The 27938-nt window shown below is 43.8% G+C and overlaps 1 protein-coding gene across 5 annotated transcripts; it reads left to right on the plus strand.

The window, feature by feature from the left end:
- The first annotated feature begins 1522 nt into the window (after nt 1-1522).
- Nucleotides 1523-27425, plus strand: PSEN2 (presenilin 2). 5 transcript variants are annotated; one of them, XM_083434518.1, is made up of 11 exons: nt 1523-1715; nt 9848-10021; nt 11090-11322; nt 11620-11761; nt 14757-14824; nt 15154-15374; nt 17502-17600; nt 19026-19103; nt 20266-20376; nt 21864-21982; nt 22900-27425. In XM_083434518.1, the coding sequence occupies exons 2-11, from the start codon at nt 9878-9880 to the stop codon at nt 23053-23055; spliced, it is 1371 nt and encodes a 456-aa protein (XP_083290644.1). In that variant the 5' UTR covers nt 1523-1715; nt 9848-9877; the 3' UTR covers nt 23056-27425. The 5 variants fall into 5 exon arrangements, with proteins under 5 accessions (XP_083290644.1, XP_083290646.1, XP_083290645.1 ...); XM_083434520.1 differs by having other exon boundaries at nt 1552-1715; nt 20269-20376; XM_083434519.1 differs by having other exon boundaries at nt 1583-1889.
- Nucleotides 27426-27938: the final 513 nt, after the last annotated feature.

The following is a 27938-nucleotide window of genomic DNA, read 5'->3' on the forward strand; positions in this document are numbered from 1 at the left end:
CATAAGCTAGTAGAATAGTTTGTTCCTTGGCTGGTTACATTTATTTATTGCATTTATATTCCATATTTTTTCTCCAAGCTCAAGATGGCATACATGGTTCTTCCCAGGGGGGGTTTCTGCCAGAACTCACCACAACTCAGTTCCAGCACCTCTCAGGTGGGCACCATTGCCATTATAACAGAACAAGGGAGGTGTTCATGGTGAGTTCTGGCACTGGTTCTTCCTTTCCTCGTTTAAACCCCACAACAACCCTACGAGGTGGATCAGGCTGAGAGGCAGTGACTGGCCCAAATTCACCAAGTGAGCTTCATGGTCATCCAGGTTCTCGGCTGGCACTACACAGTAAGTTGATTTTTTTAAAAAATTAAGACAGATAGATAAAACAGAAGCCATGCCACTGTGTAGCTGTAAGAGCGTGTGGGGAAATTAGTTTGTGAGTGAAATCTTCAACAAACTTGCAAGGAAAACTCGTTGTAACTCTCTGTAATTTACTTCTGAATATGCATGTTTAGGGTTGAGCTGTTCATCTGGGGAAATAAGTATCTGCCCAGTTTTTAAGGAGCAGTGTTTTGACCTCTAAGGCCTCTAGATTCAAATGCAAACTCAGCTTGCTGTCCTAAGCATTATTACTTGGAAGCGATAACATACCACCCTTTTAATTCAGTCCTCTGGGCAGTTTAAACTTGTCCTTAAAATACAAAATAGAAGGTACAGTAAACATGCGGCTTGCTTTTGAGCAAACATGGCTGAGATTTGCCCCGCATCCCTCACAAAACTGATATCCTCACAATTAGCTTATTGCATATCCTTAGGACCATACAATCAATAACTTTGTGACTGTATGCACTACATACCTCAACAAATACATCTCTCTCAGCCACGTGAATATGTTATTAATAGCATGGTGCAGTGGTGAGAGTGTTGGACCAGGCCCTAGAAGATCAGGGTTCAAATCAGTCGCTGCCTTTATGCCCAGCCTACCTCACAGGGCTGCTGTTGAGGACACGAGGTGAGGGGGGGGGCAGAACCAGGTTTTCCACCTTGAGCCCCTTGGAGGAAAAGAATAATAATAATAATAATAATAATAATAATAATAAATTTCATTTATACCCCACCCTCCCCAGCCAAGGCCAGGCTCAGGGCGGCTAACAACCAATAATAAAAATAAGTTGATTGAATACAACTTAAAAACAAGATTAAAATACAACATTAAAACATTAAAATGCAGTGTCATCACAGGAGGAGAAATGCAATCAACCAGCAGTGCTGATTTATAGACAGGAATTGCAGAAGGTGACAAAAGCATTGCATTCCCTTCTCATGCATCCGTAGCCGCGAGCCACAGATTCGGCCTCATTTCCCTACTGGGCTCCCAACGCGCTGCTGTTTATTTGCAGCGCAGACCTTTAAAAACGCACACACCCCAACAGAGGAAATACTGACGAGACTTGCTTCCCATTGGTCAGTTGCCGCCCTGCCCATCTTCCTCATTGGGCAGAAAGCTGGGCATTTCCTGAGCGGCAGCCGCCTGCGTCAATGAGAAGACGCGGCATTCCGAAAGCAGCCTTTCGAGAAAGAGAACGCGCCGGAGCCAATCAGGAGCGGAAGAGCCGTCGAAGGGGTTAAGGAGCCGGGCGGCCAGGTGAAGAAGTCCTGGAACTCGTGGCTTCGGGTCGCGGCAGAATCCGGCCGGCCGGGCGGCGCGACCCAGCCAGGTGAGGGTCTCGGAGGCGCGGTGCAAGCGAGCGCTTTCTGCCCGACAGCTCCCGACTTCCGGGCGTCTCTTTGGCTTTCAAGGATTACAGCCTTGGACTGAATCCGGTGCAAAGGGCTGCGGGCAGCAAAGTAACACCGCGATGCGAGTGGGTGGGAAGAAGAGGTCGCCTTAGGTAAGAGGGGAAAGGGTGGATCTCCCAGGACTCTCTCCCTGAGGGTGGATCCCTGCTATGGGCCTGGAGTGGGGAACGCCGGAGGGAACTGTGCCCTGCAGACTTCCCCTTTACCAGGGAGTGGTAAAACATTTAAAATGCCTCCCTGCTTTGAATATACAGTACTGTAGTTTGTGAAAGATGCCCAGCAAGCTCTTAGTGCAGAAAGATCTTCAGTGAGGGTGTTATTATTTCTGCCAGGCATAATCAAACTCGGGCCCTCCAGATGTTTTTGGGACTACAACTCCCATCACCCCTGACCACTGGTCCTGTTAGGGATGATGGGAGTTGTAGTCTCAAAACATCTGGAGAGCCAAGTTTGCCTATGCCTGATTTCTGCCATCAGTAATCTTTTGGGCGTTTTTGCATTGCCCTTTTAAATGAGCACTCCTGAATTCATCGTTTTATGTTTTTGTTTTCCTGTTCAAGGAAAGTGAAAAGTGTATTGCTGGCTGTTGTCTTAGAGGCACTTATCTGATCACAGTTATGGTACGCTATAGAAAGTGTTGTCTCCAGGGTGGCGTATGAGTTTAATTAGTTAATAGCAACAACAACATTGAAAATGTGAACTTAACTGCTGCTAGCCTATGACCAGGGTGGGTGCTTATCATTAGGTCAACTAGGCGGCTGCCTAGGGTGCAGACTTCAGAGGAGTGCAGTACTGTACTGACTTTTGAGGGGCACAGTTTTCTACAAATTAGTTTTTGTTATAATTTTCTGGTAAGATTTTCCTTTTACATTTTGAAGAATTTTATCATCTTTGTAGTACAGTAATTCATACATTAGATTTTAAAAAAATGTATATATGAAATAGATACAGTATATAGTATCAACAAAAAATCTACTGAAGCTGTACTTGAGGCTTGCAAAAATTGCAGAAATCATGGATGCACAATGGAAACGAATATACTGATGCTGAAGAACTGTGTGGTGAACTTACAGCAATAGCTTGAAGTCTTTCATAGCCTGTGCTGCCATAAAGAGTAATGGATGATGTGACTAATGTTTCTGTTGTTCCAGGGATCCTTCTCAAAATTCCATTGCCAGTGGCAAGTGGTGAACATAGTTTCTCATAGCTCAAACTTATAAAAACTTACATACACTCAACAATGTTGCAAAAGAGTTGGCTTGGCATGCATCAGCGCTTGACCTGAAGGAATTAGTGACAAAATGTGCAAAGAAAAAGGTGTGCACAGTGAAATTTTGATGTGCCTGAAATAAAAACTTTTAAGAGACTTTAAATTTTAACATCACAATTCACAAGCGTATTAAAAATGATTTGTGTGCTAAAATGTTTTCTTTTGTATCTGAGAACGATAATCAAAAGATAGTTGTATTGTTTATTCTTGCAATTTAAATGCAGGTCCCAAGGCAGCGTAAATTGAATTCATCAGTAACTGCATGCTGAGTTTGATTGTCATGGGATTTGGTACAAGAAATGATTTCTGTACTGCCTTTCTGCTCAGGCACCCAATGTGGTGGTTTATAATTTTAAAAATATTAAAACAAATACATAGTGTATAATGGGGGAGCTAATGGCACAAGCTCCCTGACCTCAGCTTTCTTGCCTCTGGGTATACAGACTTACTTTCTTAAGCAGGCCCAAGGAAGGTTGTAGGACTCAAAAGGTGTGGGGGAAAGCCCTGAGATATGTTAATGCTTTGCCATACTGGTCCCTTAATACCATGGCTTCAACTGAAGCAGCTGGATGCTTTGCCTTTGTCATTTAAGGTACTCTAAACAATAAACAAGGAAAATTGCATATTTAATCCTTACAAATTATAGAAGAAGAAGAAGAAGAAGAGTTTGGATTTGATATCCCGCCTTTCACTCCCTTTCAGGAGTCTCAAAGCGGCTAACATTCTCCTTTCCCTTCCTCCCCCACAACAAACACTCTGTGAGGTGAGTGGGGCTGAGAGACTGTGACTGGCCCAAGGTCACCCAGCAGCTGCATGTGGAGGAGCGGAGACGCGAACCCGGTTACCCAGATTACGTGACTACTGCTCTTAACCACTACACCACACTGGCTCTTATAATAGCTTTAGTTCTAGTATCCCTTTGTTAGGTTGAATAACTAATTGTGCTTAATAGTTCCGTTTTTAACTGAGTAGATTTCTGTTTCATACTTTTAAAAACATAATGACAATTGTGCATGTATAAGCTACTCTGCTATTCAAAAAACAAACAAAGCTGTTCATTACAAGAGTGAGCATGCACACACACACAATACAACAAGCAATGTTAATACTATATAGCGAGACTTCAGGATCTTTCCTTATTTAAAAGGTCTCTGGTAGAGCATCTGCTTTGCAGGTACTCTGATTCAGTCACCAACATAAAACATCAAGAATCCTGGAGAGGCACTGCTAGTTAGTGTTGACTAGGGCTGGGTGATATTTGGTTTTCAACATAGTGATATATCAGCAGCAAAACATCACAATATACCTATATCTCACAATGTCTGAAATAAGATGGAGTTATATAGAGGCATTGGCTGGCTTCATGTATTTCCCACATTGTGATTTTTGCACAGCATACACACACATCATGATTCACGATACAGTCATACCTTGGAAGTCAAAATGTTCGGAAATCAAAGGGTGGCTTCTGATTGGCTGCAGGAAGCTCCTGCAGCCAATCGTAAGCCACAGAAGCCCTGCCAGATGTTCAGGTTCCGAAGAACGTTAGCAAACCGGAACACTCACTTCTGGGTTTGCGGCATTCAGGAGCCAAAACGTCCCGAGTACCAAGGTGGTCAGGATCCAAGGTATGACTGTATATTGCCAGGTCAAAACTTCTCAAACCAATATCACATTATGGACTTCAAACTGGTTTCCGGCAATATATCAATATATAACCCAGCCCTAGTGTTGACAGTGATGAGCTGGATAAACCAATGGTCTGACTTGGTGTAAGGCATGTTCTTTCCCACAGGGCAACGGGGGGGGGGGGGGGAGGTGATTCAGCTTGTGCAGGTTGTGATAATTTCCTTGCTTGACCTTCATACTCTCATTTTCCACCTAACCTTGAGAATGTTTCCTTGGGTGTCAATCCTAACCATTTCAGGGAAAGCAAAGTACCTTTTAGAACAGTAACCTTGGCTCCTGACTCTCTAAAGATTGCATTGTTCTCACCTGGCACATTGTAAACAAGATGCCTTTTTTTGTTTTATAATGATATGCCAGCCGGTGTTGTGGGTAAATTAGCAGCTCACGATCCCAGCTGGGGACATAGCATGAAGTAGGGCTAAAAGTATGTAGATATAAAAGTTTAGCAATGGTGTGCAAGAACACCAGAAATTGCAAGTTGTGCAAAGGTTACCCAGAACAGATTGTGTTTTTGGGATACTGTTAATAATAATAATAATAATAATAATAATTTATTTATACCCTGCCCTTCCCGGTTCAGAAAACCGGGCTATGGGCAGCTAACAACAAATTTAAAACACTTAATTGATGCAACAAAAAACAGCATAAAACAATTTAGGTGGAAAATCCATCCAATAAACATTAGATGATCACCAGGGCTAGCTGGCTAAATTAGTCCTGTTTGGGCCAGCGAGGAGACCAGGGGAGAATTAGCTGTGGGATCCCAGAGCGGGGAATCTTCATAAAAAGGGGAGAGGGAGGGAAGGAAGGGGAATAAAAAATCAGGCTAAGTTCAGATTGAAAGCCAGGCGGAATAGCTCTGTCTTACAGGCCCTGTGGAAGGAAGTTAAATCTTGTTCTTAAATTTTGTTCTTAAAATTGAAAGGTGCTATTGTTGAGGATTTCCTGGGAGCCTTGTCACCTGCCCTAGGAGGAAGCCCTGTTCCTTAACTGTGTGGGAGTAGATTGCAGGAGCTCAGTGTGGAGGAAAAAGACTCCATTCATGCTTAGAGGTACTCATTTAGTCATACGCGTTTTTTCTTTTTTAAGGATGCATAGTCAAAGATGAGATAGGGTAATATTAAAGGAGCAGTGGAGAGAACTACAATATATTTTTTTCTGTTAAAAGTACTGGTAAGAAATGTGAGGACTGGCACTCAAAAAGGCCTATAAAGGAAGTTGGAAGTGGAGTGCCTAACTGTACAATCCATGCTTGTCTCACAGTTAGACCTGTTTGCCATGTGATTAGAGGAGCACAAGTGCTGGAAGAAACCCCCAGAGCCTGTAGATTTAAAGGACCATGTAAGTTCACAACAGGAGCAGATTGTGTCTACTTCTAAAATAACCACTCTGTAGATGAGCCCTTTTCATGCTCCACTTCTGTGCTAGTGCAGCAAATCTTGTCATGTTTGTTTCAGTCAACCTGCCTCCAGTGCGCCTTATAATCGCAAGCCACATGGGAGCTTGTTGGTCCCCTTGCCAATTGCTGCTAGTCCAAACAAACGCACATCATCAGCAGTGCGACACAACACACGCTTGAGCTCTTTAAGCATATGTTCTGCGGAGATATCATCTCACTTTTTGTTTTCCAAAGCTGAAGAAGACACAGTGATAGAATTGCGATGCAGGAATCTCAACTAAAGCATCCATGGCAGATAGCCATCCAACCTCTGCTTAGAAATCTCCAAGAAAGGAGAGTCTGGAATCTTCTGAGGGGGTCCGTTCCACTGTCAAAGAGCTCTTGCTGTCAGAAAGTTATTCCTGAGGTTTAGTCAGAATCTCCTTTCTTGTAACTTGAAGCCATTAGTTTGGGTCCTACCCTCCGGAGCAGGAGAAAATAAGTTTGCTCCATCTTCCATGTGACAGCCCTTTAGATATTTGACGATGGCCATCATGCCTCCTTTTATTCTTCTCTTATCCTGGCTGAACTCCCACAACCATTTCCAGAGCCTTGTTGATCATAAGATGTTTTGAACTAGAGGGGTGCCCTTGTCCAACTTTCCACAGTCCAACTAGACCCAACAGTGGAACAAAATCAAATGCATCTGGACCTGGGAAGGCAAAACTGACTCCATTTGTGAATTAAATGTCAAGCTTCACAACCTAGAAACCAGACTTTGCCAGCTGGGCGCCTTCCCATTGGTTTGGACTACATATCTAAAATAACCCAACACATGCTAGCTAGGGCTGATGGGAGTTGTAGTCCAAAACATCTTGAGGGCACTCATTGGTAAAGACTGCCCTAAGCCATACGTTGACATACACATAAAAGTACAAATTTGCATAGGGGTTAATACAGATTGGATTTGTATATATCAAATTCTAAAACTGGCTAGTAGTCAAGAGCAGCCAGTTCATACTCTACTACATCAGAGGAACTCTTGAGGCTGAAAGAGAAGCAACTAGCACAAGGCCAGCCATGGAAGAGATTTGTTTTTTTTTATTTGCTATTATTGAAGTATTCAAAGTTGGAAACTCTTGCTGGTCAACTGCAAACCATCCCAGTGCCTCCCCATCTCTTCCTTAGAGGAAGCTGAGTGTGAGTTGGGCTTATCAGATAACAGGGAACAAGTGTAAATATTTTATTTTGCTTGCTCTAGATTACAACATGAAGCAAGATAACAGGTAGAACTTAGAATAGAATCGAAGTTTCCTAATTCTAGGTAGATTTCAACCTCTGAAGCCTGGATTTCAAACTTGGGAGGCCCTGCTCAATGTTACAAAAATCCGTATCGAAGGATAGCATCCAGAGATTCAGAACCACTTCCAGCACAGGTGATTTTTCCTTCCCCTTGTGTGTGGTGATTATTATGTTCCAAAGTGTTCTCAGAAAGCTGTTATGAAGATATAGCCACAAATCAGCCTGGGCAGGGCGGATGCTGAACCCTGCGATGGGGTGGAGAGCGTGTATGTTGCTTCCCCACTGGCTTCCACCCTACCTTAGGCTCATAGGCTACTCAGAAGCTGGATCTAAATCCATTGGTGCAGTAGTGAGCTTCTTTCAGGAAACAAAAGGGAACAGCATGATGGCATGAGTGTGGCTGTGTATGGCAGGGGTCGGCAAGGCTTACCGGCCATGGGCTGGATCACTCCCATGGAAATCGTCCATGGGCTGGTCTGGCGCAGCGCGATGCCGGAAATCATGTCTGTGCATGTCCGCGGTGCCAGAAATTGCTCCTGCGCATGCCCAGGCACTGAAAATTGTGCCTGCGCAGGAACGATTTTTGGCGTCTGGACATGCGCAGATGTGATTTCTGGTATCTGCATGTGTGCAGATGCGATTTACGGCATGGCTCAGTGAGTCGCTGTGCTGCATTGCACTGGTTCAGTGCAGTGTGGGTGGGACTCGCTGAGTGGGCGGCTTGTGGCCCGGTAAAATGGTCTTCGTGGGCTGCATCCGGCCCATGGGCCACACCTTGCCTACCCCTGGTGTATGGCTCTGTCCATGCTGGTGCCCTTCAGTCCTGGAGGGCATGTTACCACTGCTTATGTGTATGGAAAACGTGACTGTGAACCATTCTAAATGGCCAACTTTCTTTGCAGTTTACTACTTTTCAGTGAATGAAGGTTTCCTTTCCCCAACCCTTGGTTTAAGTGTGTTTCTTTGATTGCAACTACCCATCCCTCCCATGCTGCCACAGGCATATCTAGGTGAGCATCAGTGGTTTTTCAGCAAAGGATCTTGCTTTTCTCTGAGAGGCAGGTGATCGGGGAAGGGAGATTGGGTGGGTAGTAAAGGTAAAGGGACCCCTGACCGTTAGGTCCAGTCGCGGACGACTCTGGGGTGGCGGCGCTCATCTCACTTTACAGGCCGAGGAAGCCAGCGTTTGTCCGCAGACAGCTTCCGGGTCATGTAGCCAGCATGATTAAGCTGCTTCTGGTGAACCAGAGCAGCGCAGAGAAATGCCATTCACCTCCCCACTGGAGTGGTGCCTATTTATCTACTTGCACTTTGACGTACCATTGAACTGCTAGGTTGGTAGGAGTTGGGACCGAGCAACGGGAGCTCACCCCATCATGGGGATTCAAACCGCCGACCTTCCAATTAGCAAGCCTGAGGCTCTGTGGTTTAGACCACAGCACCACCCGCATCCCTCTAGGTGGGTAGTAGTTAGCACATATTCCCCATCAAGACACTTGGAGCACATCTTGAACCTCCGGGATGTTGTCCGACTTTCCTTCCTTCAGGACATGGCTTATAAGAGCCACAGATGATCATTGCAGTGCAGAAGTGCCATTAATCCTTTTCCAAACCAGCCTGTCTATCTTTGGAACTGTGGAACTCAGAATTCCTATATTCTTTTGCCTTGAGGCTTTTCCAAATTGTTTTCCGTTACTTCTGCCAAAAAATGGACACCTCTCTCTGTGTGTCTTATATTTACAGTATATGTATATATGGATTTTTAAGTGGCACAAAATACAGTTCCAGAGTGGATTAATTTAGCATAAGGTGCACAAGATACCTGGATGCTTCCCTGTCTCAGTGCCTCTGAAAATGGAAAATATAATTTGGCATTGTTAGTTCTCGCTATATCTAAAAGAGTTTTAAAATCCTTTTTGTTTAGGCTGACCTCCTATCTTAGACTCTTAATTGATGAGCTTAAATTTACAATGTTTTTGTATTCAACTAAGTCCTAAGAACAGGTTCATTAATTTTGGTGGGTCTAAGTTAATCACATTCATGAACTTCAGTGGGTCTACTCTGTGTAGGACTCTGTGTTTTTTATGTTTTACTCTGCTGAAACTTACACAGGCGTCTTCCAACTTCGCTGACACCCACACTGAAAACTGTGAGAGGGGGCAGACAGAACAGGGGAACCCCCACTTGTACACCTCCAGAATGGAACCCCTGTGTAAGTGGGGATTCCCCTGAAGCTTTGTGCCGATACGTATAAAATGCCTAGTTTTTCTTCGTTTTAAATTGTATTGTGCTTTGATTATGTGTAAGTAGCCTTATGTGGGCTGTGCTCAAAAGAGATTCGTAGGTGTAATGATTTTGACTTTTTCTTGCCATTATCTCACGGCTCAACCTTTTGTGGGTCTCTGATATAGCACTGCAAGGTTCTCTGTGAAGGAGGAAGCATGATCACCTTCATGAACAACTCTGACAGCGAGGAGGAACCCTGCAACGAGAGAACGTCCTTGATGTCGGCTGAGAGCCCCCTTCTGCCTTCTTACCAAGATGACACACAAACACCAGAAGCAGGAGAAGCACTCACGCACAGGGTAGGTGTATATTCCACTTCTGGGAAGATGGAACACTTTGTAAAACCCTGATCTTGTCCTCTGTGCGGGTTCTTCCTTCATATGCCTTCCTGAGTCACTTATCTGTGTGGGGTTTTTTGCTTGTTTTTAAGCCTTAGAATGAGTGACATAAGGTGGAGACCATGTTCCTGTTAAGAGGAGCTGGTGAAGCTCAAATTCTCTAGAACAGAGGCGGTCTGGTGACCAAATGTAGCCTTCTGGACTCTTCCCCAGGCCACAGCCTTCACTAGCACTGCACCTTCCTCAGGTGTGTTTTTTCTGGCTGGAATGTCACATTCCGAATGTGTAATTAAATTGAGCAAAAGCGTCTTGCTTACCTGGAGCATCAAATTTTGTGTGTGTGTGTGTGTGTGTGTGAGAGAGAGAGAGAGAGAGAGAGAGAGAGAGAGAATGAGACAGAACCTCTGACTGTAGCGTGGTGGGAATGTAGCTTATAGTCCAAAAGGTAAGAGTCCCATCTGTGTTTTGCCTATGCTTCTGCCCATCGCTGTCATGTGACACACCCACCCTCCTCAAAAGATAGCCCACTAGGGAAAATGGACCTTTGTCTGAAAGAAGGTTCCTCATCCCTGTGGCAGAACATAGGCAAGCCCTGTGCACACCAAAGCCTCCTCAACCTCCAATCATTTGGGTGGGTTATTGAATGGAGGGATTGCTGAGGGCAAGGAGCACTGCCTGCTCCTTCTGTTTTCCAAGTTATACCCTGTAGAACAGGCATACGCAAACTCCGGCCCTCCAGATGTTTGGGACTACAGTTCCCATCATTCCTAGCTAACAGGACCAGTGGTCAGGGATGATGGGAATTGTAGTCCCAAACATCTGGAGGGCCGGAATTTGCCTATGCCTGCTGTAGAACATGCTTTCTTTCTTTTCTTATTTACATTTTGTGGGATAAATGAACTTGGGTAGGTTGGCAATTGAGCAGATGAGCAGAGTGGGATGGAGGCAGGGTAACTTGGGCGGACAACTGGTGATCCAGGTATAGGACCTGCCAGCTGCTAACCCCTGTTGCATGTTCTTCCTTTGTAGAAAGGGCGTCCCGGCAGCAGCGGGAGCTCCAACAAAACGGCTGATGGAAACGCGGCCGACACGGAAAGAATCGCCAGAGTGCTCGCTGCCGTGGATAGCGAGGAGGAAGAGCTGACCTTGAAATACGGAGCGAAACATGTGATCATGCTGTTTGTGCCTGTCACGTTGTGCATGGTTGTGGTCGTTGCAACCATAAAGTCGGTGCGGTTTTACACCGAGAAGAATGGACAGCTGTAAGTAGTCCGTGTCTGACTCTGGGTAATGTGATTGCCTCTAAGGCTACATCCAAACAAGCCTCCTTTCTTTTCATTTGATCTTTTGCTGTCCTCCTTTCTCTGCAATTGACCCTTTGCTATTCCAATACGAATCTCAATCCCTAGTTACTGGAAGGGTCAGCTCTGAGTTTAGTTGATGCACCTTGTTTCTGCCAGCTTTTCGTCAATTAGAGTTGGGGATTTGCATTGGCTTAAGTATATTGCTGAACCACAACACAACACACACGAAAAAGACATGCTATGCTTTTCTTGCAGGATTTATACCCCATTTACGGAAGACACGCCCAATGTGGGCCAGCGTCTCTTGAACTCTGTGCTGAATACCATAATCATGATCAGTGTCATAGTAGTAATGACGATCTTCTTGGTTCTGTTATACAAGTACCGTTGTTACAAGGTAAGGCGATGGCCTAAGATTTGCAAGCGATGAAAACAGACATACCATTTTAGCAGTCCTCACAATGGATCTTCTCAATTTGCCTTGTATACCTGTAAGTCAGAAACTGGTCATGTGTTTTTGCTCCTCCATTCAAGTGTATTGCTCCCATATATATATTTTTAAGGCTCAGAGATGTTTTTAAAAGCAGTTTAGATATATTTCTAGAGGTATCATCCATGAACAACTGGCAAACTTTCCAGGGAGGGAAGTGTGTTGGTGATGCCATATGCCAGGGTAGCCAACCTGGTGCCTAATAGATGTAGGATTTCAACTTGCATTAGCTTCAGCCAGCATGGACAGTAATTGAGGATGATGGGAGTTGTAGTCCAATAGCATGTCACCAACACCACATGGCCTGTCTGGTATAATAAGCACTAGCCAATAGATGCCTTCCACAACCAGCTTTTCTTCACTACAAACAGAAGAACATTGAAAACCTGCAGAATCATTTGATTTAGGCACTCACTTCAGGCTCTCCCTATGGTGAGAGCCCTTTCAGACTTTCCCCTTAGCTTTTATAATGCTATTTTAAGAGCCAAAGATGCATTGTGCTATTTCCAAAATTCTGCTATGATATTGCTGGGCAAGTTCTGTGCTTAGGCTCAGAATTAATATGCTAATTATCTTTTCGGAACCAGGCTTACTTCCATAAACGTATCTTTTAACCCTGTCTGCTTATTTCACTGTTTGGCCATAGTTCTGAGTGAGAAGGGTTGAACTGATACTGCACCTTGCATGGTGCAATGGTGATCATGCAGTTCCAAAACTCCCCTTCCAAAAATCTGGGGATTCTCATTCCTTAAATGAAAGGACTGATAACTTGGTCATAGGCAAGGAGGGAGTCCAAATTTTAGATTCAGCTACATGGAATGTATGGTCATCCAATAACTGGTATAATGTGGTTTTTGCTGGCAACCCTACAGATACTAAGAAGGTTGCAGGATACATCATTTTGTGCCTGTCCACAATACTTCAAATCGGTTTGGGTAAACAAGCCATTTCCATGGGATTAGACTGACATGGAGCTTTGAAAGAGTTTCTTCATGGCACATGAATCAATTTTTTTAAAGACAAAATGAAAGACCACTTCATTCCAAAATAGGTCAAGAAACTTGATTGTGTTGAAGCGTGAAATTGGTATTTTTAAAACAGGCCTGCACATTTTGTAACCCATCGAGCAAAGAGCAGCCCACCTGCCATATATGGTGGTCCACAAGGGACTTGATTAAACTGCCTGTCCTTGCTGTCTGCCTGGGATTACGAAAACAGAGCTTGGCAAGCTACAGTACATATCTGGTGGGCTCTGTCCAGCGGGGAGGTCAGAAATTGTACAGACCTCCTCTTTAAACAATCCCAAGTGCATCAAGGAGAATATCCAGCAGTTCATTATGAAGAGTGAGAAGTTGGGAGATGGCACGTCTTCAGAAGACACCAAAGAGTGCTTACGCAACAGCTTTTTCCCCTCTCTCTAAAAGGAGACTGCAACCAGTTGTTCATCTGGTTTATTAGTTATTTTGGATGACCTCCCAAGAACTTAATAAAGCTGAGGCACTTTATTAAAGAGAAGGTAATTGAATGTTGTAAGGATTTAATGAAAGAGCGGGAAGAAGCACTTGGAGAAAGCACAAACGCCTCTTTAGGTAATACATAGCAAATGCATCCCTTTGCAAAGAGTTGTGTTTCAACAGTATCTGGGTGATCCCTGCAGGCTTCCTAAGGGGCTGTGCAGTAAAGTCATATAATAGGAGGTTGACTTAGGCTAGTACAGGCATGGGGAACCTGCGGCCATCCAAATTGGCAAATTTCAAAAGAGAAGGGATCAGATTACCAAGAGAGGTTGCCACCTAGTTTCTATGAATCGGGTTTTGTTTGTTCTTTGTCCCCTGAACCAATAAACCAAATAGGGCATGTCAATTTCAGGCCACATTGGAGAAAAGTGCACCAAAGTACAACATGATGACACTGGCACCCAAGCAAGGAGGACACTAGGGTGCCTCTGAACTGAAGAGAATGTGGTGTGCCAAAGATTCTTGGGACCTGTAATAAGGAGATCTCTGACAAGTACTTTGGAGCAGAAAGATGGGAAACCTCCCAGATGTTGTTGGACTCCAGCTCCCATCAGCCCCCACCAGTGGTCAGGCATGATGGGACTTAGAGTTGAACAATACTTGGAGAGCCACAGGTTCCCTATCCCTGAGCAAGACACTGAAAAAACTCACGAATATACACTGACCTTTCACGTTTTTGCTTAAAGTCACTCTGAGCCAAAAGGTTACTATTCCCACACAATCCAGGGCTTTCTAGTTTCATCTTTCCATTTTTTGCGCTTCCTGATTGCTGCATCAGAAATGTTTCCATAAAGCAAACATGCCTTAAAGCCTGATGGATGGTAGGTGCATCTGTTTCATTGCTCTTGATGTTAACCGTAGCAGCATTTGAAGTCTGATATCAAGGAAGCCCTGGAAAGAGAAGGAACAAAATACCTCAAGAGGGAAGCCGCATGTTCAAAGTCTTTGGCACATAGGTTTAAGCCATGGTGTGCTTTAACCATGGTTTGTCCAAAGCCTGTTTTGTTTTCCAGCTGCTCTTGGCTTGGTGTTTCTGTGGTGTGGCAAGCGTTTGGGATAGGGTGGCCAAATGAACCATGGTTGTTGTGTTCAGGCGTAACTCTAAACTATACTTTGTTCAAGCTGTGGTTCAATAAACACCAAAAAAAGCAATGGCTTCGCATCATAGTCTGATGCTAAAAAACAAAACTATAGTTTTGGGTTGGATTCAGAAATTCAGACAAACCACACTTTGCCAAAACAAGCCATGGCTTCACGTTATATGCAAACCAAGCCATGGCCTGAGAAACAAGCAGTATGGTTAAGAAACTGGTTGAGGAGAGGAGCACTTCTTTGATAGATCTGTGCAAAGCAACCATGTGTACCACTGCCTTCTGTTTTAACAGTTCATTCATGGCTGGCTCATTCTCTCATCTCTGATGCTGCTGTTCCTCTTCACCTACATCTACCTTGGGTAAGTGTGAGTAAGTGCTGTTGATCCTTAGCAACTCAACAGGGCTAGGCAGAAGGTAGAGACCGGCCAATGACTGTCAGTAGATTAGCATGAGTTTCTGACTTCTGAATGTTTGATAATAATGAAAAGATTAGAATCCCTGATCTGTTTTACATCAGGGCAAAATCCTCATTACATTGTTTGTAATGTTGTCTTCAAGTGGTTACTTTGCGAGCCACCCAAAGTGGCTGGAGTAACCCAGTCAGATAGGCAGGGTACAAATAACATCATTCTTCTTCTTGTTATTACTTGTTTCCTTGACTAAACTTCTTTTTCGTTTTGTTCTGCAGTGAAGTGCTAAAGACCTACAATGTGGCCATGGATTATCCCACCCTGTTCTTCTTCATTTGGAATTTTGGAGCCGTTGGGATGATTTGCATCCACTGGAAGGGGCCCTTGCACCTCCAGCAAGCCTATCTCATCATGATCAGTGCCTTGATGGCTTTAGTCTTCATCAAGTATCTGCCTGAGTGGTCAGCCTGGGTCATTCTGGGAGGCATATCGGTTTACGGTACGTCTGTAATGGAAGAGACTTCCGGGTAATGGAAGAGATTTTCCGTTTTCTATTCCTCATCACATTCTTTAGCTAGGAAAAGGGAAACTCACAGGAGCTGGCCTAAATCGGTGTTTGTACCAGCAATATTTCATAGTCAGCTAATGGCCCCTTTTTCATGACAGCATTTTTCAGGGGGATGGCTGAGAGAGGAACCCTCAGGATAGTCCTGTCCACATTGATTAGCAGTGGCTTTCCAGGGTTCAACAGAGGACATTCGCTTTTGCATGCACAGCGAATTTGCACCTGGATGACAATAAAATAATTGACAATTTGTTTTTGTCCTTTTAATGGGCCCGAGATCTCCTTCTTGATACATCAGCTTCCTCTGCAAGCATTGCAGAAGGCTTCCTAGAAAGAAAACTGGAAAAAATATCAGAAAGATTGGTGCAGGGATTAGGGAATCATGATGAATGGAACATGTTGAGAAGCTCTGTTTATGTTTTTGACATGAACTGTCAACTGATACATTCCTTCTATATCCCTCCCCTGTAACTTTCTGTGAATGGAAGTAAAGAGGAGAGACCCATTGCTTTTTTGTTGTTTATTGAACCATGGTTTGAACCAAGTATAGTTTAGAGCAGGGGTTGGCAAGCTTTTTGGGTGGTAGGCCGGTTCACCACACCACAAACCTCCTGGTGGGCCGGAGTGCATGTGTGTGTGCATGCACGGCAAAGGGGGCTTCTCTCTCCCCCAGCCCCTCCCGTCCTCCTACCTACCTAGGGTGCTGCCGAGAGGCAGCGGTAGTGGAGGAATGAGCAGCCCAAAAGGGCTGCTTTCGGGCTGCTCTTTCTGACAACGACAACAGCCTCTGCTGCTCGCAAGGGCAAGCACAGGAGCCGCACTTGGCAGAGCAGCGGTGGCAGCGGCAAACAGCTTGCTCCAATGAGGGGCTGCTGAAAATGTGCTCAGCCAGCTCAGCCCAGCCGCATTCCTCCTCTCGGCCACATGCAGCCACCACTCGCCCATTGGCCAGGGCCTCAACCTTAGCAGCTGATTGGCTAGCAATTTGCTGCGCCAGGAGGAGGGAGGGAGGAGGTTCCGCCGTGGTGAGGGAGAGGGGGGGAAATGTCGGGGGGGGAGGCACATGCACTGCAGTAAAAAAAACACGGAATCCCCATGCCAATCCACAGAAACGGCCTTGGGCCGGTTCCAGGAGGCTCATGGGCTGGAAACGGCCCATGGGCGTTAGGTTGCCGACCTGTGGTTTAGAGTTACATCTGAACCCAACAACCATGGTTCATTTGGCTGCAGCTGCATCTACTTTTTAAGTGTAGGTTTGTCATTGACAAAACTACTCCCCCTTCTCTCCCTCTCCCCTCCCTGTTTTTCATCTACACCGAGTCTGTGTCTCTCTGAATCGGTCCCAAATGTTTGAGAAGGATCCAAGTTGCTTTAGGCTGTTTTGGAGGACAGCCACTTCACCCTAGACAAGGGTTAAATCTCTGAACTAACCCAGTTTCAGATTCATCTGAACCAAATGCTAGCTCCTCACCCCCTGGTTCCTTCCCATGCCTTGAGGTTGTTGTCCAAGGTCCCTTTTTCAAATTCTCCCACCCAATGAGGTTTGGAAAGTGGCCGTGTATGTCAGCACCTCTTCAGCATTGGCCCCGTGTCTGCAATGGTCTTCTTAGAGGTCCGCCCAATAAGTATCTGGCACTAGGTAAATACCTCTTTTGTTTTCCCAGGACTTAGTTTATTTGGTTGGGGTAGCATTGCAGTAGCTCTGATAATTTTTATTTCTCTGCTCTACTTCAATGCCATGGAGTTGTGTTCCTCTGCTTTCTGTTTTTCAAAGTGGTCTTTTTGACTTGATAGCTGTGTGTTTTTAATTTGCTGCTCATGATTTGATTTTTGATTATTTTATCTTGTAAGCTGCCAAGAGGGCATATCTATAAATAGAATAAATAGAACAACCCCTTACACTGCAATGACTGAACTACGTCTGCCGTGCATACTTAAAAACAAAAATAAGTAGGAAAAAATGACCTGCTGCTAAATGGCAGGAAAATGAAATACTTATGAAGTGATTTGGGATCAAATTGATTTCTCTCTCTCTCTCTCTCTCTCTCTCTCCCTCTCCAGACTTGGTGGCTGTCTTGTGCCCAAAGGGGCCACTCAGGATGTTAGTGGAAACAGCGCAAGAGAGAAATGAGCCCATATTTCCGGCACTTATTTATTCGTGTGAGTAAAACAAAGGGGGTGTAGGGGCATCCATTGCAGAATATACCCTGCAGTGTAGCAACATGGACTCAGGACCCCAATACCTCAAGGACCACCTCTTTCCATATGAACCTACCTGGACCCTGAGATCATCTTCTGAGGCCCTTCTTTGTGTGCCTCCTCCTCAAGAGGTGCGGAGGGTGGCAACACGAGAACGGGCCTTCTCTGCAGTGACTCCCCGTCTATGGAATGCTCTCCCCATGAAATTTCACCTGGCGCCTTCAGTATACACCTTTTGGTGCCAGGCAAAAACGTTCCTTTTTAACCAGGCCTTTGGTTGACCTGATTGACATCCTATGCCCTTTTAAAATGTGGCTCTTGGGGGGGGGGTGTTATTGGGTTGTGGTTTTTATTTTGATTACATATATTGTGGTTTTTATGTTGATCTTTTCTGTGAACTGCCCTGAGACCTTCAGGTATAGGGCGGTATATAAATTCAAACAATAACAACAAATACAGGAAACCTTTGATGCTCCAGATATTAGTGAACTACAGTGCCCATCAGCTCCACCAAGCTAATGGCCAGGGTGATGGGTGTTGTATTTCAGCAACATCTGGTGGGCCAAAGGTTCCCCAACTGCTATAAAGAGCCTGGAACTGAGAATGTGAAGTGCAGCTGTTTGATGAACAGGACACAGGTGTGGGCAGCCTGAGGTAGTTCCAACAGACCTTGACACCTGCACATAAGAGCAAGCCCTGCCGAGGGTGGCAAGCTTGCAGCTGCCACCAGAAAGGTGACACTTTCTCGGTTCCCTGGTTTGCACATAATGGGGGGAAATTGGCCTAATGTATGCTGTGCTATTTGTGCTTCAGCTGTTACAAAATGGTCCTGGTTGTCATCCATAGCTTCATAAACCATGGTTTGCTAAAAAGCTTCATAAATGGAATTGCTCAGCTTATGAAACTCTGGATAGTTGTCCAAACACAGCCAGCAGAAGTTCTACTTCAAAATGAAAAATCTGTTTTGGCTTAACAAAACTTTGGAAGCAGAGTATTTCTTCAGTTTGGAGAATTTTTTAAATAACAAACTGATGGATTGGGCAAAAGAGTTCCCACTGCACCCAATCTATGTACAGTGGTACCTTGGTTCCTGAATGGCTTAGTTGTCAAACAAATTGGCTCCCGAACTGCAAACCTGAAAGTAAGTTTGCAAATGTTTTTGGAAGCCGAACGTCTGACGCGGCTTCCGCTTGAATGCAGCCAATCAGAAGCCACGCCTTGGTTTTCGAATGGTTTCGGGCATCAAACGGACTCCTGGAACTGATTAAGTTCAAGAACCAAGGTACCACTGTACTGATGGGTAAATGTAACTACCTGCAACGCATTATATACAGTAATATGGAACATGGAGCTTCGTCATGTAGTATTTTCCTTTCTACTCTATAGCTACTATGATGTGGACTGTGGGAATGGCAAAACAAGACAATGCACGAAGGAGGTCTTCTGAAGAGACATGGGATCAAGGTGACCTATGCACTCTCTGTTTTGTTTTGTTTTTAAGTCTTCATTTGCTTATAAATAGTGTGTGAATTCATTCTGAAATATCTTGTTAGTTGGCAAAAACGGTGGATGTACTTTGCTGACTGAGACTCCTGGCTACTTTTGAAATTAGACGTTCTAAACTTCAGTGAAACAGTTAACACTGGCCATGAAAGGAGGGCCAATTCTGGCACCTCTTACAGCTTATGTGTGAGTGAGAATCTCCCAAGATTTTTCTCGGACCCAGATCTATTTGGCAGTGGGCTCAAGTACTGAGATCTGCGGATGAATCCCTGATTCTATTCCAAATGTTCCGGATGCTAGGATGCTTTCCATTAGGAGCAGGGTTTGCTGCTGTTGTGCTTTAAAAAAAACACAACTGTAGTCCCTTTTCTTTTCAAATGCTATTTCATCAAGTCTTTGTGGAGTTGGTATACCGTATTGGCCTGAATATAAGCCACACTTTCCCCCCAAATTCTGACTGTGAAAAGTTAAAGTATGGCTTATATTCATGACCTTATGGTGTATGGCCAAGAGTGTAGGGCAAACAGCACCAGGAATGTGGGGAAGCTGTGCCTGCCCCGCACATACTTCCCTGTCCTCTCCCCCAAGGCCAGGAAAGGAGAGAGCGAGGAAGGGGAAAGGCCATTGGCAACGCAGCGCAGCACAGCTCTCCCCCCCCCCCCCAATATTCAGCCAAGAGCAGTGAGGATTGGAGCAGTTTATATTTGGGTATTTTCCTTATTCCCCCTCCCCCCAATTTTAAAGCTGCAGCTTATATTCGGGTGCTGCTTGTATTCGGGCCAATACGGTATTAAGGCTGCTGCTTCTTTCAGCCTTCATCGATACAGTTCTGGTGTGTGTGTGTGTGTGTGTGTGTGTGTGTGTTTATGATACTTTCATTATTCTTGGTTTCACTTTGTGCTGTGAACTGCTTCATCAAATTAAGATGATAAGAGTGGTATATAAATATTGTATGGAAATCCTTGCTTGGAAAACAGTGAAATGTTTTGACACATACTGACTCTTCCTTACAACTGACCCGTAGGTAAGTCTGTAGAAGACTCCAGCTTATACGTGCTTGTGTGCATATATATCCAATAATTGTATGTACTGACGTGTTGCGGGTGGCTTTTGGTCTTCTCAGCAGAAGGAGCACAGAACCATGATGATGGTTGTTACACTGAGCCAGCCGTTCCTGACATGAGAAATTCAAGAACAGACCATCCAATTGATCCTCCCTTAGAGGAGGAGGAAAGTAAGTTGAAACCCTTTTATGGCCACTTTGCTGGTATTTACACAAAATATGAATTTGGACATTCTGTTCACCAGCTTGGTGTCTTCCACCTGTGTCTGGCTGATGGGAGTTGTAGTTAGAAACATCTGGAGGTTGGTGAAGCCTGCTCTAGTATATAGTAAAATATAGGAAGCTCCTTTCAGATTGAGTCCATTGGTGCCTATAGCCAAATGCCACCCTTTGGCTAGAAGCAGCTTCCAGGTTAGAGGTCTTTACTAGCCTATATTATCTGAAAGCTTTCAAATGGAGATACCAGCTACTGAACGTGAGATCTTGTACCTAAAGCAGCTCTGCTCTCTTTGGTCCTTTTGTACTAATTTATGCCAAACTACATGCCATGAATTGGAATGGAAAGGTTTGGGGCTATGGCAGAGTTCTTAACATCTCCCCAGCATTTTGAGTGTCAGTTTCTGCAGCAGCTGATAGTATTTTGGGGAGGGGATCATTTTGGTGATGAAGCTTATATCTGGGGGATGAAGGGGCTTGCTTTTATGATAGTGTGTGTGTTTGTGCTTTAAAGGATTTTTGTATTGTGCGCTTTTAGAAATGACTTTGACAGTTTGTGAAAAGTGTCTATGAAACTAAATTAAAAATTATTCCTGGGAGGAGTCTTGGAATGCATCTGCATTCCAATGCATTCCATTGCTTTTTCCACAATAGTTCTGTGTCCTGGAAATGCTACAAACACAAATCATTTGCTTTGTCAGAACAGATGGTGATGTTCAGTTAGGACTCACATGAGGCTGTGACCCCAAGGCTTCCCCTAATGATTTGTGTGGACATAATGTATGCCTGACCATGAACTGGATCAGAGACAGATTCAAAACTTTGGAGAATTGAAATCCACACTTCACTCCCCCCCCCCCCCAAAAGTTGAGTGCAACTCAGAGTAAGGGCTTTCTGTCTCCAGAACCCACCTTTAAAGCAGGAGTCGGCATCTCGGATGTTTTAGCCGGATTATCTTATAGGAAAATACCTTTTCTCTTGAGAAGTACCTCTCTGGCATGGCCAGTAACTGCATTTCTTAGTATGTCTTCTCAGAAGGAAGCCCTACCGAGTTTAGCAAGACTTACTCCAGTGTAAATGTGTGTAGGATTGAAGTGCTGTTAAACAATCTTGCACTGCTTCCTATGATGGCATCCAGTTTCTGGCAAAAGCTAAAGAGCGATGTCCTACCGACAAGCAGAAAAATGCACCCTTCTTTTTAAAAAAATTACCCTTGATAATGCTGGCACAGATCTGAAATGGATGTAAAGTATAAGAAACATGATCCAGTTTCTCTAGATTGGTGTTCTCTTTCCCCACCCACTAGAGAGCTGCCAATGCCGTGATGATTTTGGCCCCGATAATAAGCGGAGAATGGTTGGTGATAACGGCACTGCGTTTCTTGTCAGAATAGCAATTCCGCAGAGCTGACGGAATCCTTTCTTTCCCTCCCTTCTAAACAGGAGGCGTCAAATTGGGCCTTGGGGACTTCATATTCTACAGTGTACTTGTGGGCAAAGCAGCCGCCACTGCTAGCGGTGACTGGAATACAACTCTGGCTTGTTTCGTAGCCATCCTCATAGTAAGTGAAATCGATAGGTTATGTCTTGGTGTTATGCCATAAAGCCAGGCTAGTTGAATCGATTTCAGCTGCGGAAGATGCCTGCCCACACGGGGCCCACCCCCTAAAAGGTGAGAACTCACCCCACAAGAACTCGGCCATGTTGGCTGGGGTTGATGGGAGTTTGGCGATGGTTGATTGAATGATTCTATTTCTCTGTCACTTTTCATTCAAATAAATCCCAAAGCGGCTTACAAACGAAAGATAAAAATAGCATTATGGAACATCATGAATACAGCATAAATCGTATAAAATCTTAACAAATCATCAGTGAAACAATCACAAATCCCAATTAAAAGAATTCCCATCTATGTAACACTATTAAAAAAGCAATTAAGAAAAATAAGCTAAACATCACAGTTACACCAAAAATCATATTATAGGATTCACAAAATACGACAGCATTCATACCTATAAAACAATATTAACAACATTAACAAAGTAGCAACAAAACAAACAAAGACCTGTTGAGTTTGTACACTTGCTCTCCCCTCCACCATGACTCATAAACTTTCATTCTATTCAATGCATCAAAATATTTTCTACCTAGAAATTTGCACATTAAGCAAGGTAAGAGGGGGAGCTGTTGATCTCTTGAGGAGGTTCTCTGCAGTCCACAAAAGTTTATGCATTATAAATCTGTTAGGCCTCGTACACTTAAGCATAGCATAGACCTCAAGTATATGGCGGTGTATAGGGCAGTGTATGAATTGAAGAGAAAAGAATAAAATAATAATAAAATATGTGTGTTGGGATTTTGACCTTAGTCTTTTGAGCTACTGCAAGACACTTCCAATATTTTATCTATTGGTTTTTATCTCTTAAGGGGGCAAATAACCCGGCCTTCTTCTGAGTAACATTTTTCTCCTCCTCCTTAGGGCCTGTGTTTAACTCTTTTGCTGCTGGCAGTATTCAAGAAAGCGTTACCTGCCCTTCCCATCTCCATCACCTTTGGCTTGATCTTCTACTTCTCAACAGATTACCTTGTGCAGCCTTTCATGGACACCCTTGCAGCCCATCAGCTATATATTTGAAAAAAAAGCAAACAAAGCAGTGGTGATCTTCTCTGGAGTCTTTGCTGTGCAACAGGACATTTTCCAATAGATATGGTTTTTACACTTAGTGCCATATATTTTTCAGGAATCCTGGTAATAACACGTGTGCGAGTCTCTCCTGAGACTCAGTAGCCAGGTCCTTCGATTTCTGATGTGAACAATTTGACCGGGAGCAGGACGCACGCAGCCTGATCCGATCTGTGTTTACTACTGATCTCAGTTGGACTTGCTCCCAAGTCAGCTTGCATAGCATCGCAGTCCCGATAACCCTGAGACGCCTGGCCTCCTGCTTTAGTTTATCGTGTAAATGAATGTGAAAATGCATTGGTTATATTAGCCCAAGGTGAAACAAAATTCCTCTCCCAGGAGGTGAGCAGATGATGAATGTGAGATTCCAGTTTGCCAGAGATGTTGCAATCGTAGCGAAGAATAATCATGGTTTCGATGTACTGCTGCACCAGCATGCTTCCACTGGTGTAACAGGGCCTCTTGTTTCCTCTCCCCGCATCAGGTATCTCCAAAATCTGTGCCAGCCCTCCACAGCTGATTTTGAGGGTGAGCAAGGGGTGGTCTGGATGGAACAGGAAGTTCAGTTTCATATGCCCCTACAGAGCTGCAGCCCCATAATAATAGTACAGTATGCTTTTAAAAAATACTACAAAGCATCTAAATGGAATAAATGAGAGGGTATTTTTTTCTGAAAGGGTATTGGTTATATTAGCCCACGGTGAGAAAAATAATTCATCGGCTAGGAAGTGAGTAGTTGGAGAATTTAAGATTCCTGTTTACGCTACTAATTTGCAAAAAAAGAGAGTAATTATCATGGTGGTAGTTGTGCAGCACACTTTTTTTTTTTAAGTCTGTGAAAATGCTCCTTTAAAATAGGCATACAGCTAAAGTTCAGGGATTGTGTGGAGGCAAAACTGCACATGATTAATACGTTGCAGGTTTCCAAATCTCTGTTTTTTCTTTAATTGCAGCCGTGGAGGACGGGGTTGGAATTGCAATAGAGGGAAGTGGGAAGGTAAGGTTTATCCTTTCCCTCCCCAGCCATTATCATGGCAAAATTCAAGGGCTCCATGCGGCTGTAAGGCTTAAGAAAATAATCCCATTGGCACCAATGGGACCTCCTCTTCCTCCTCCTGTTTTATGCTAACCCTCCCAGCTGTGCCAGGGGTGTTTCATGGATTTCTTAGCAAAAACGTATGTGCCGCTTGATTGTAATAAAACCTCTGAGTGGTTTACAGGAAATATTAAGATGACCGTGAAAAGCATTTAGAAATAATTAAAACGAACCGTTAAAATAGATTAAAACAAATCAACATCTACATGTCGAGACATCTACCTGCCTAAACAAACGAAGTTTTAAGCATGAAAAAGAGTGCAGCAGATGCACCCGCCTGATGTCAACAGGCAGAGAGTTCTAAAGTTGTTGTGCGATACTCAAATGGCAGGTTTTTTACAGCTGTGATGCCTGTAGCAGTGCAGAGTCCATAGAGTGAAGTGGTTGAATGGGCACATACAGGGTGAAGTGATCGCACGAGTAAACGGGCCCCAAACCATTAAGGGCTTCATATACCGGTAGTTAAACCTTGAACTTGGCCTGGTGAAAAGGCCCTCCCCAGCAATGACTTTTTCAGGAAAGTCATTGCTGGGGAAGAAAAGAAGAAATCTAATAGCCCTGCTTCTCATGCTACCGCCCCAATAATTGTTGGGACTCCCGCACACCTGTCACTAAAGAAAAGCCAGAACTCTATTCAGTGTAATGTGTAGTTTAGCCCCATGGATGAAGCAAGGGTACAGGGCTTCTTCAGCTTTGCCACCAAAGCCCTTCCAAGGGAAGGAAGCAAGTGGACCTTCAAAGATAACGAGCTGCTTGCATGGGAGTTTCCCCACACTCTGGATTGTACACAGCAGGTCACATCAAGAAGGGCAGGAAGCAAGAAGCACAATAGATGTTTGGCCTGTCTTGCCCTCTTCTCAACTGAGCTGCCTGGGGAATTAGTGCTGGCTGGGATGGGGCTGCCACCCAGATGTCCTGAGCACATAAGTGTGGTGACACACACACACACACACACAAAATCAACATCTTTGTAAGACCCAATGATTTTTGTAGCACTGGTCAATGGGAGCAAGCAGATCAAACATAAAAATTGAGCTGCAGGGCCTTCAGTGGCAATGGGGAGCCTGTGGCCCCCCAAATATTGTTGGGGTGCCAGGTCCCATCATTCCTAACCGTTGGCCAAGCTGGCTGGGGCTGATGGGAACTGGGAGTCCATTCAGTATCTGGAGGGGACCACCAGTTCCCCATACAGCATACGTTTAGAGCCTCTAGCAGAGGGCCCAACTTTAAGTGGAGGCAAGTTGTAAATAACAGGGGGGTTAGTTGCCCTGTTGCTTCCCTCATACTTGAATTGGCAACCAGGCCAAAAAGCAGCCCGCATACAGCCTCTTGCTTTGCACTGTTCAGGAATGATTTGGGGAGAAGCCACTGATTGAGGCCAGGCACACTTCTTTCAGTTGTGTGGGGTGTGTGTTAAATGACTAACTTGGAAATGCTATGAAAATATTTAATGTAAGAGTGAACTATTTGGGGAATAATGTTTGTATCAAAACACAGGGATGAGATTTGAATCTGGTGTGCACATTAATCTAAATGAGAAACAGTTGGTGCTCATAATATTCAAGACTTCTTGCCCCGCAAATAGTTTATTTCTAACTTGGACTTCCTCCCAGGGACATTGGTTGTTTTAAGGTTTTGGTTTTTATTTTAAATCTGATCTGCTTTGCTTCCAAATATCCCCTTCTAAAAACAACGCTACTTACGTGATTTATCTGCCTAAGCAAAAGAAATAGCCTAATGAAGCAAAAGGGACTGAGACAGGTCAGGGGGAGGAGCCAATGTAAGAGACATTAAAGTGCAGCAGCTCCCATTGATTTCAATTTTGGAAGCTTGATGAATTGGATTTGTTTGGATTCAATTCAAATTGAGCTGATCTGAACCTTCCTTTGAAATTTAGAATGTGATTTGTTCTTCTCAGATTTTTGCAATGCAGTTCATAGCTCAAAAAAACTTACCAAAATGTGTTTTTTTAAAATTGTATTTTAGGATGAAATGCATACATTTGGGCAGAATAGGTGTACGCTTGCTCTTTTGTGTTCAATTCAGTGTTGGTTTTTCTTTAGAAATCTAAATGATAATTTGCAAAGGTGTACATTAATGCAGAAATGGGACCGAACAGACTTCTGAATGAATATGTGTAAAGGTGACATGGACTGTTCGTCCCTAGCTTCAGTGGGCTTGAGCAACAGGATTGCTTTATAGGGTGTGCCTGAAGTTTCCTTCTCTAAAAACTATAACAAGATTAAGTTTCAACCATTTTTATTTCCAAAACATATTTTAAATTGCTTACCTTCGAAAAGGCTATTAATTACATAGTAATATATTGATGAATGTTACATTTTTAAGACCGCTTGCAAATCCATACAGTATTTGCTTTTCCATTCATATATAAGCTGTTTCAAGGAACTTTGTAGGAGTTTATGTTTTAAAAAATTGATCTACTTTTTCTGTTTATTAAATGAGCTGCTTCTCAATACTCTGGTGCTGCAAACATGAAGGAAGAACAGTAAGTTGGTCATGAAAATATTTCCACGGTTATTTAATGTATTGATTTCAAGATTATGAAGTATATTCATGGGGCTACGTTTGAGCTTTGCCATGCGCAAAGGTATTGAGCTGATGTTTGCTTAATTGGTCTAGATCCTCCCCCCCCCTTTTTTTTGGTAGACTTTAAGCTGTCTAGCATGTACTGCACTTTTAGGTGCTTTTTGAAATATTCATTAATGCATCTGTCAGCTGTAGCAAGGTAGCAAATATTTTGTGGACTAGAGAAATCTTAATCACATATATGGTATGCACAAGCCAGAAATATTTACTTTCAAAATGTGGACTGATTTATCCCACAATGATTTATTGACTTCAATAGGATTTCTCTGATTATTCTTGGAACTGGAATTGAAATGAATAGTGATTACATGACAGATCTCTTTCCCTTTTATATTGCTTCTGATTTTCTTCATTATTTTTTTATACAGTTTTGCATGGATGATCAGGGGGTGGGCCAACAGGAAAGAATTCTACCTGAAATCTCTTTGAATGTAATTCTAGCAGATTAATTCTCGTCCTGGGACATGTGTGTGGCTGTATGTCTGTGTATTTGGTGAAAGGGAAACAAATATACTGCATATATACAGGAAATGCTTCTAGCTACATTAGGAGAACAACAGCAACCCTGTGTACTTACTGCAAATGCAATGTGTACAATAAAAATTATACTTACAAGGCAGCACTATTTTTTAAAAAGTGATTTACTTTCTGAAATACATCTCTCATGTTATCTGAATAAAAGTTGTGAAGAAGGTGTAGGAATTCTCTGAACATCTGCCAAAAGTTTCTCTCTCTCTCATTGAGCCTGAAGCTGTGGCCAGCAAGAAATTTTCCCTCTTTTGAATAAAGTAAGACAGTTCTCCATTCCACAAGATCAGTAGAATGAGATTTTTGTAGTTGGCCGCCAGAGGGCATTGTAACAATAGTGGATGTTTCTTCTCGGTGCTCGATATATAATATGTCAGATTTGTGTAGCACATTTTGAGCTTGAAGACATTTCACGTGTATCTCAGAAACCCTTAGGGGTAGCCAGCACGGTGCCCTCTAGCTGTTGGGCTTCATCTCCCATCATTATTAACCGTTGGAGATGCTGGTTGGGGCAGATTGGAGCTGTAGCCCAACAACATCTGGAAGGGCACCAGCAAGTTGGTGACCCCATCTTGCGACAACTCCCTCAGGCAGATTGGTGCTA

This window comes from Podarcis tiliguerta, assembly GCF_965153285.1.
Source record: "Podarcis tiliguerta genome assembly, chromosome: 3".
In the NCBI taxonomy this organism is placed as follows: domain Eukaryota; kingdom Metazoa; phylum Chordata; class Lepidosauria; order Squamata; family Lacertidae; genus Podarcis; species Podarcis tiliguerta.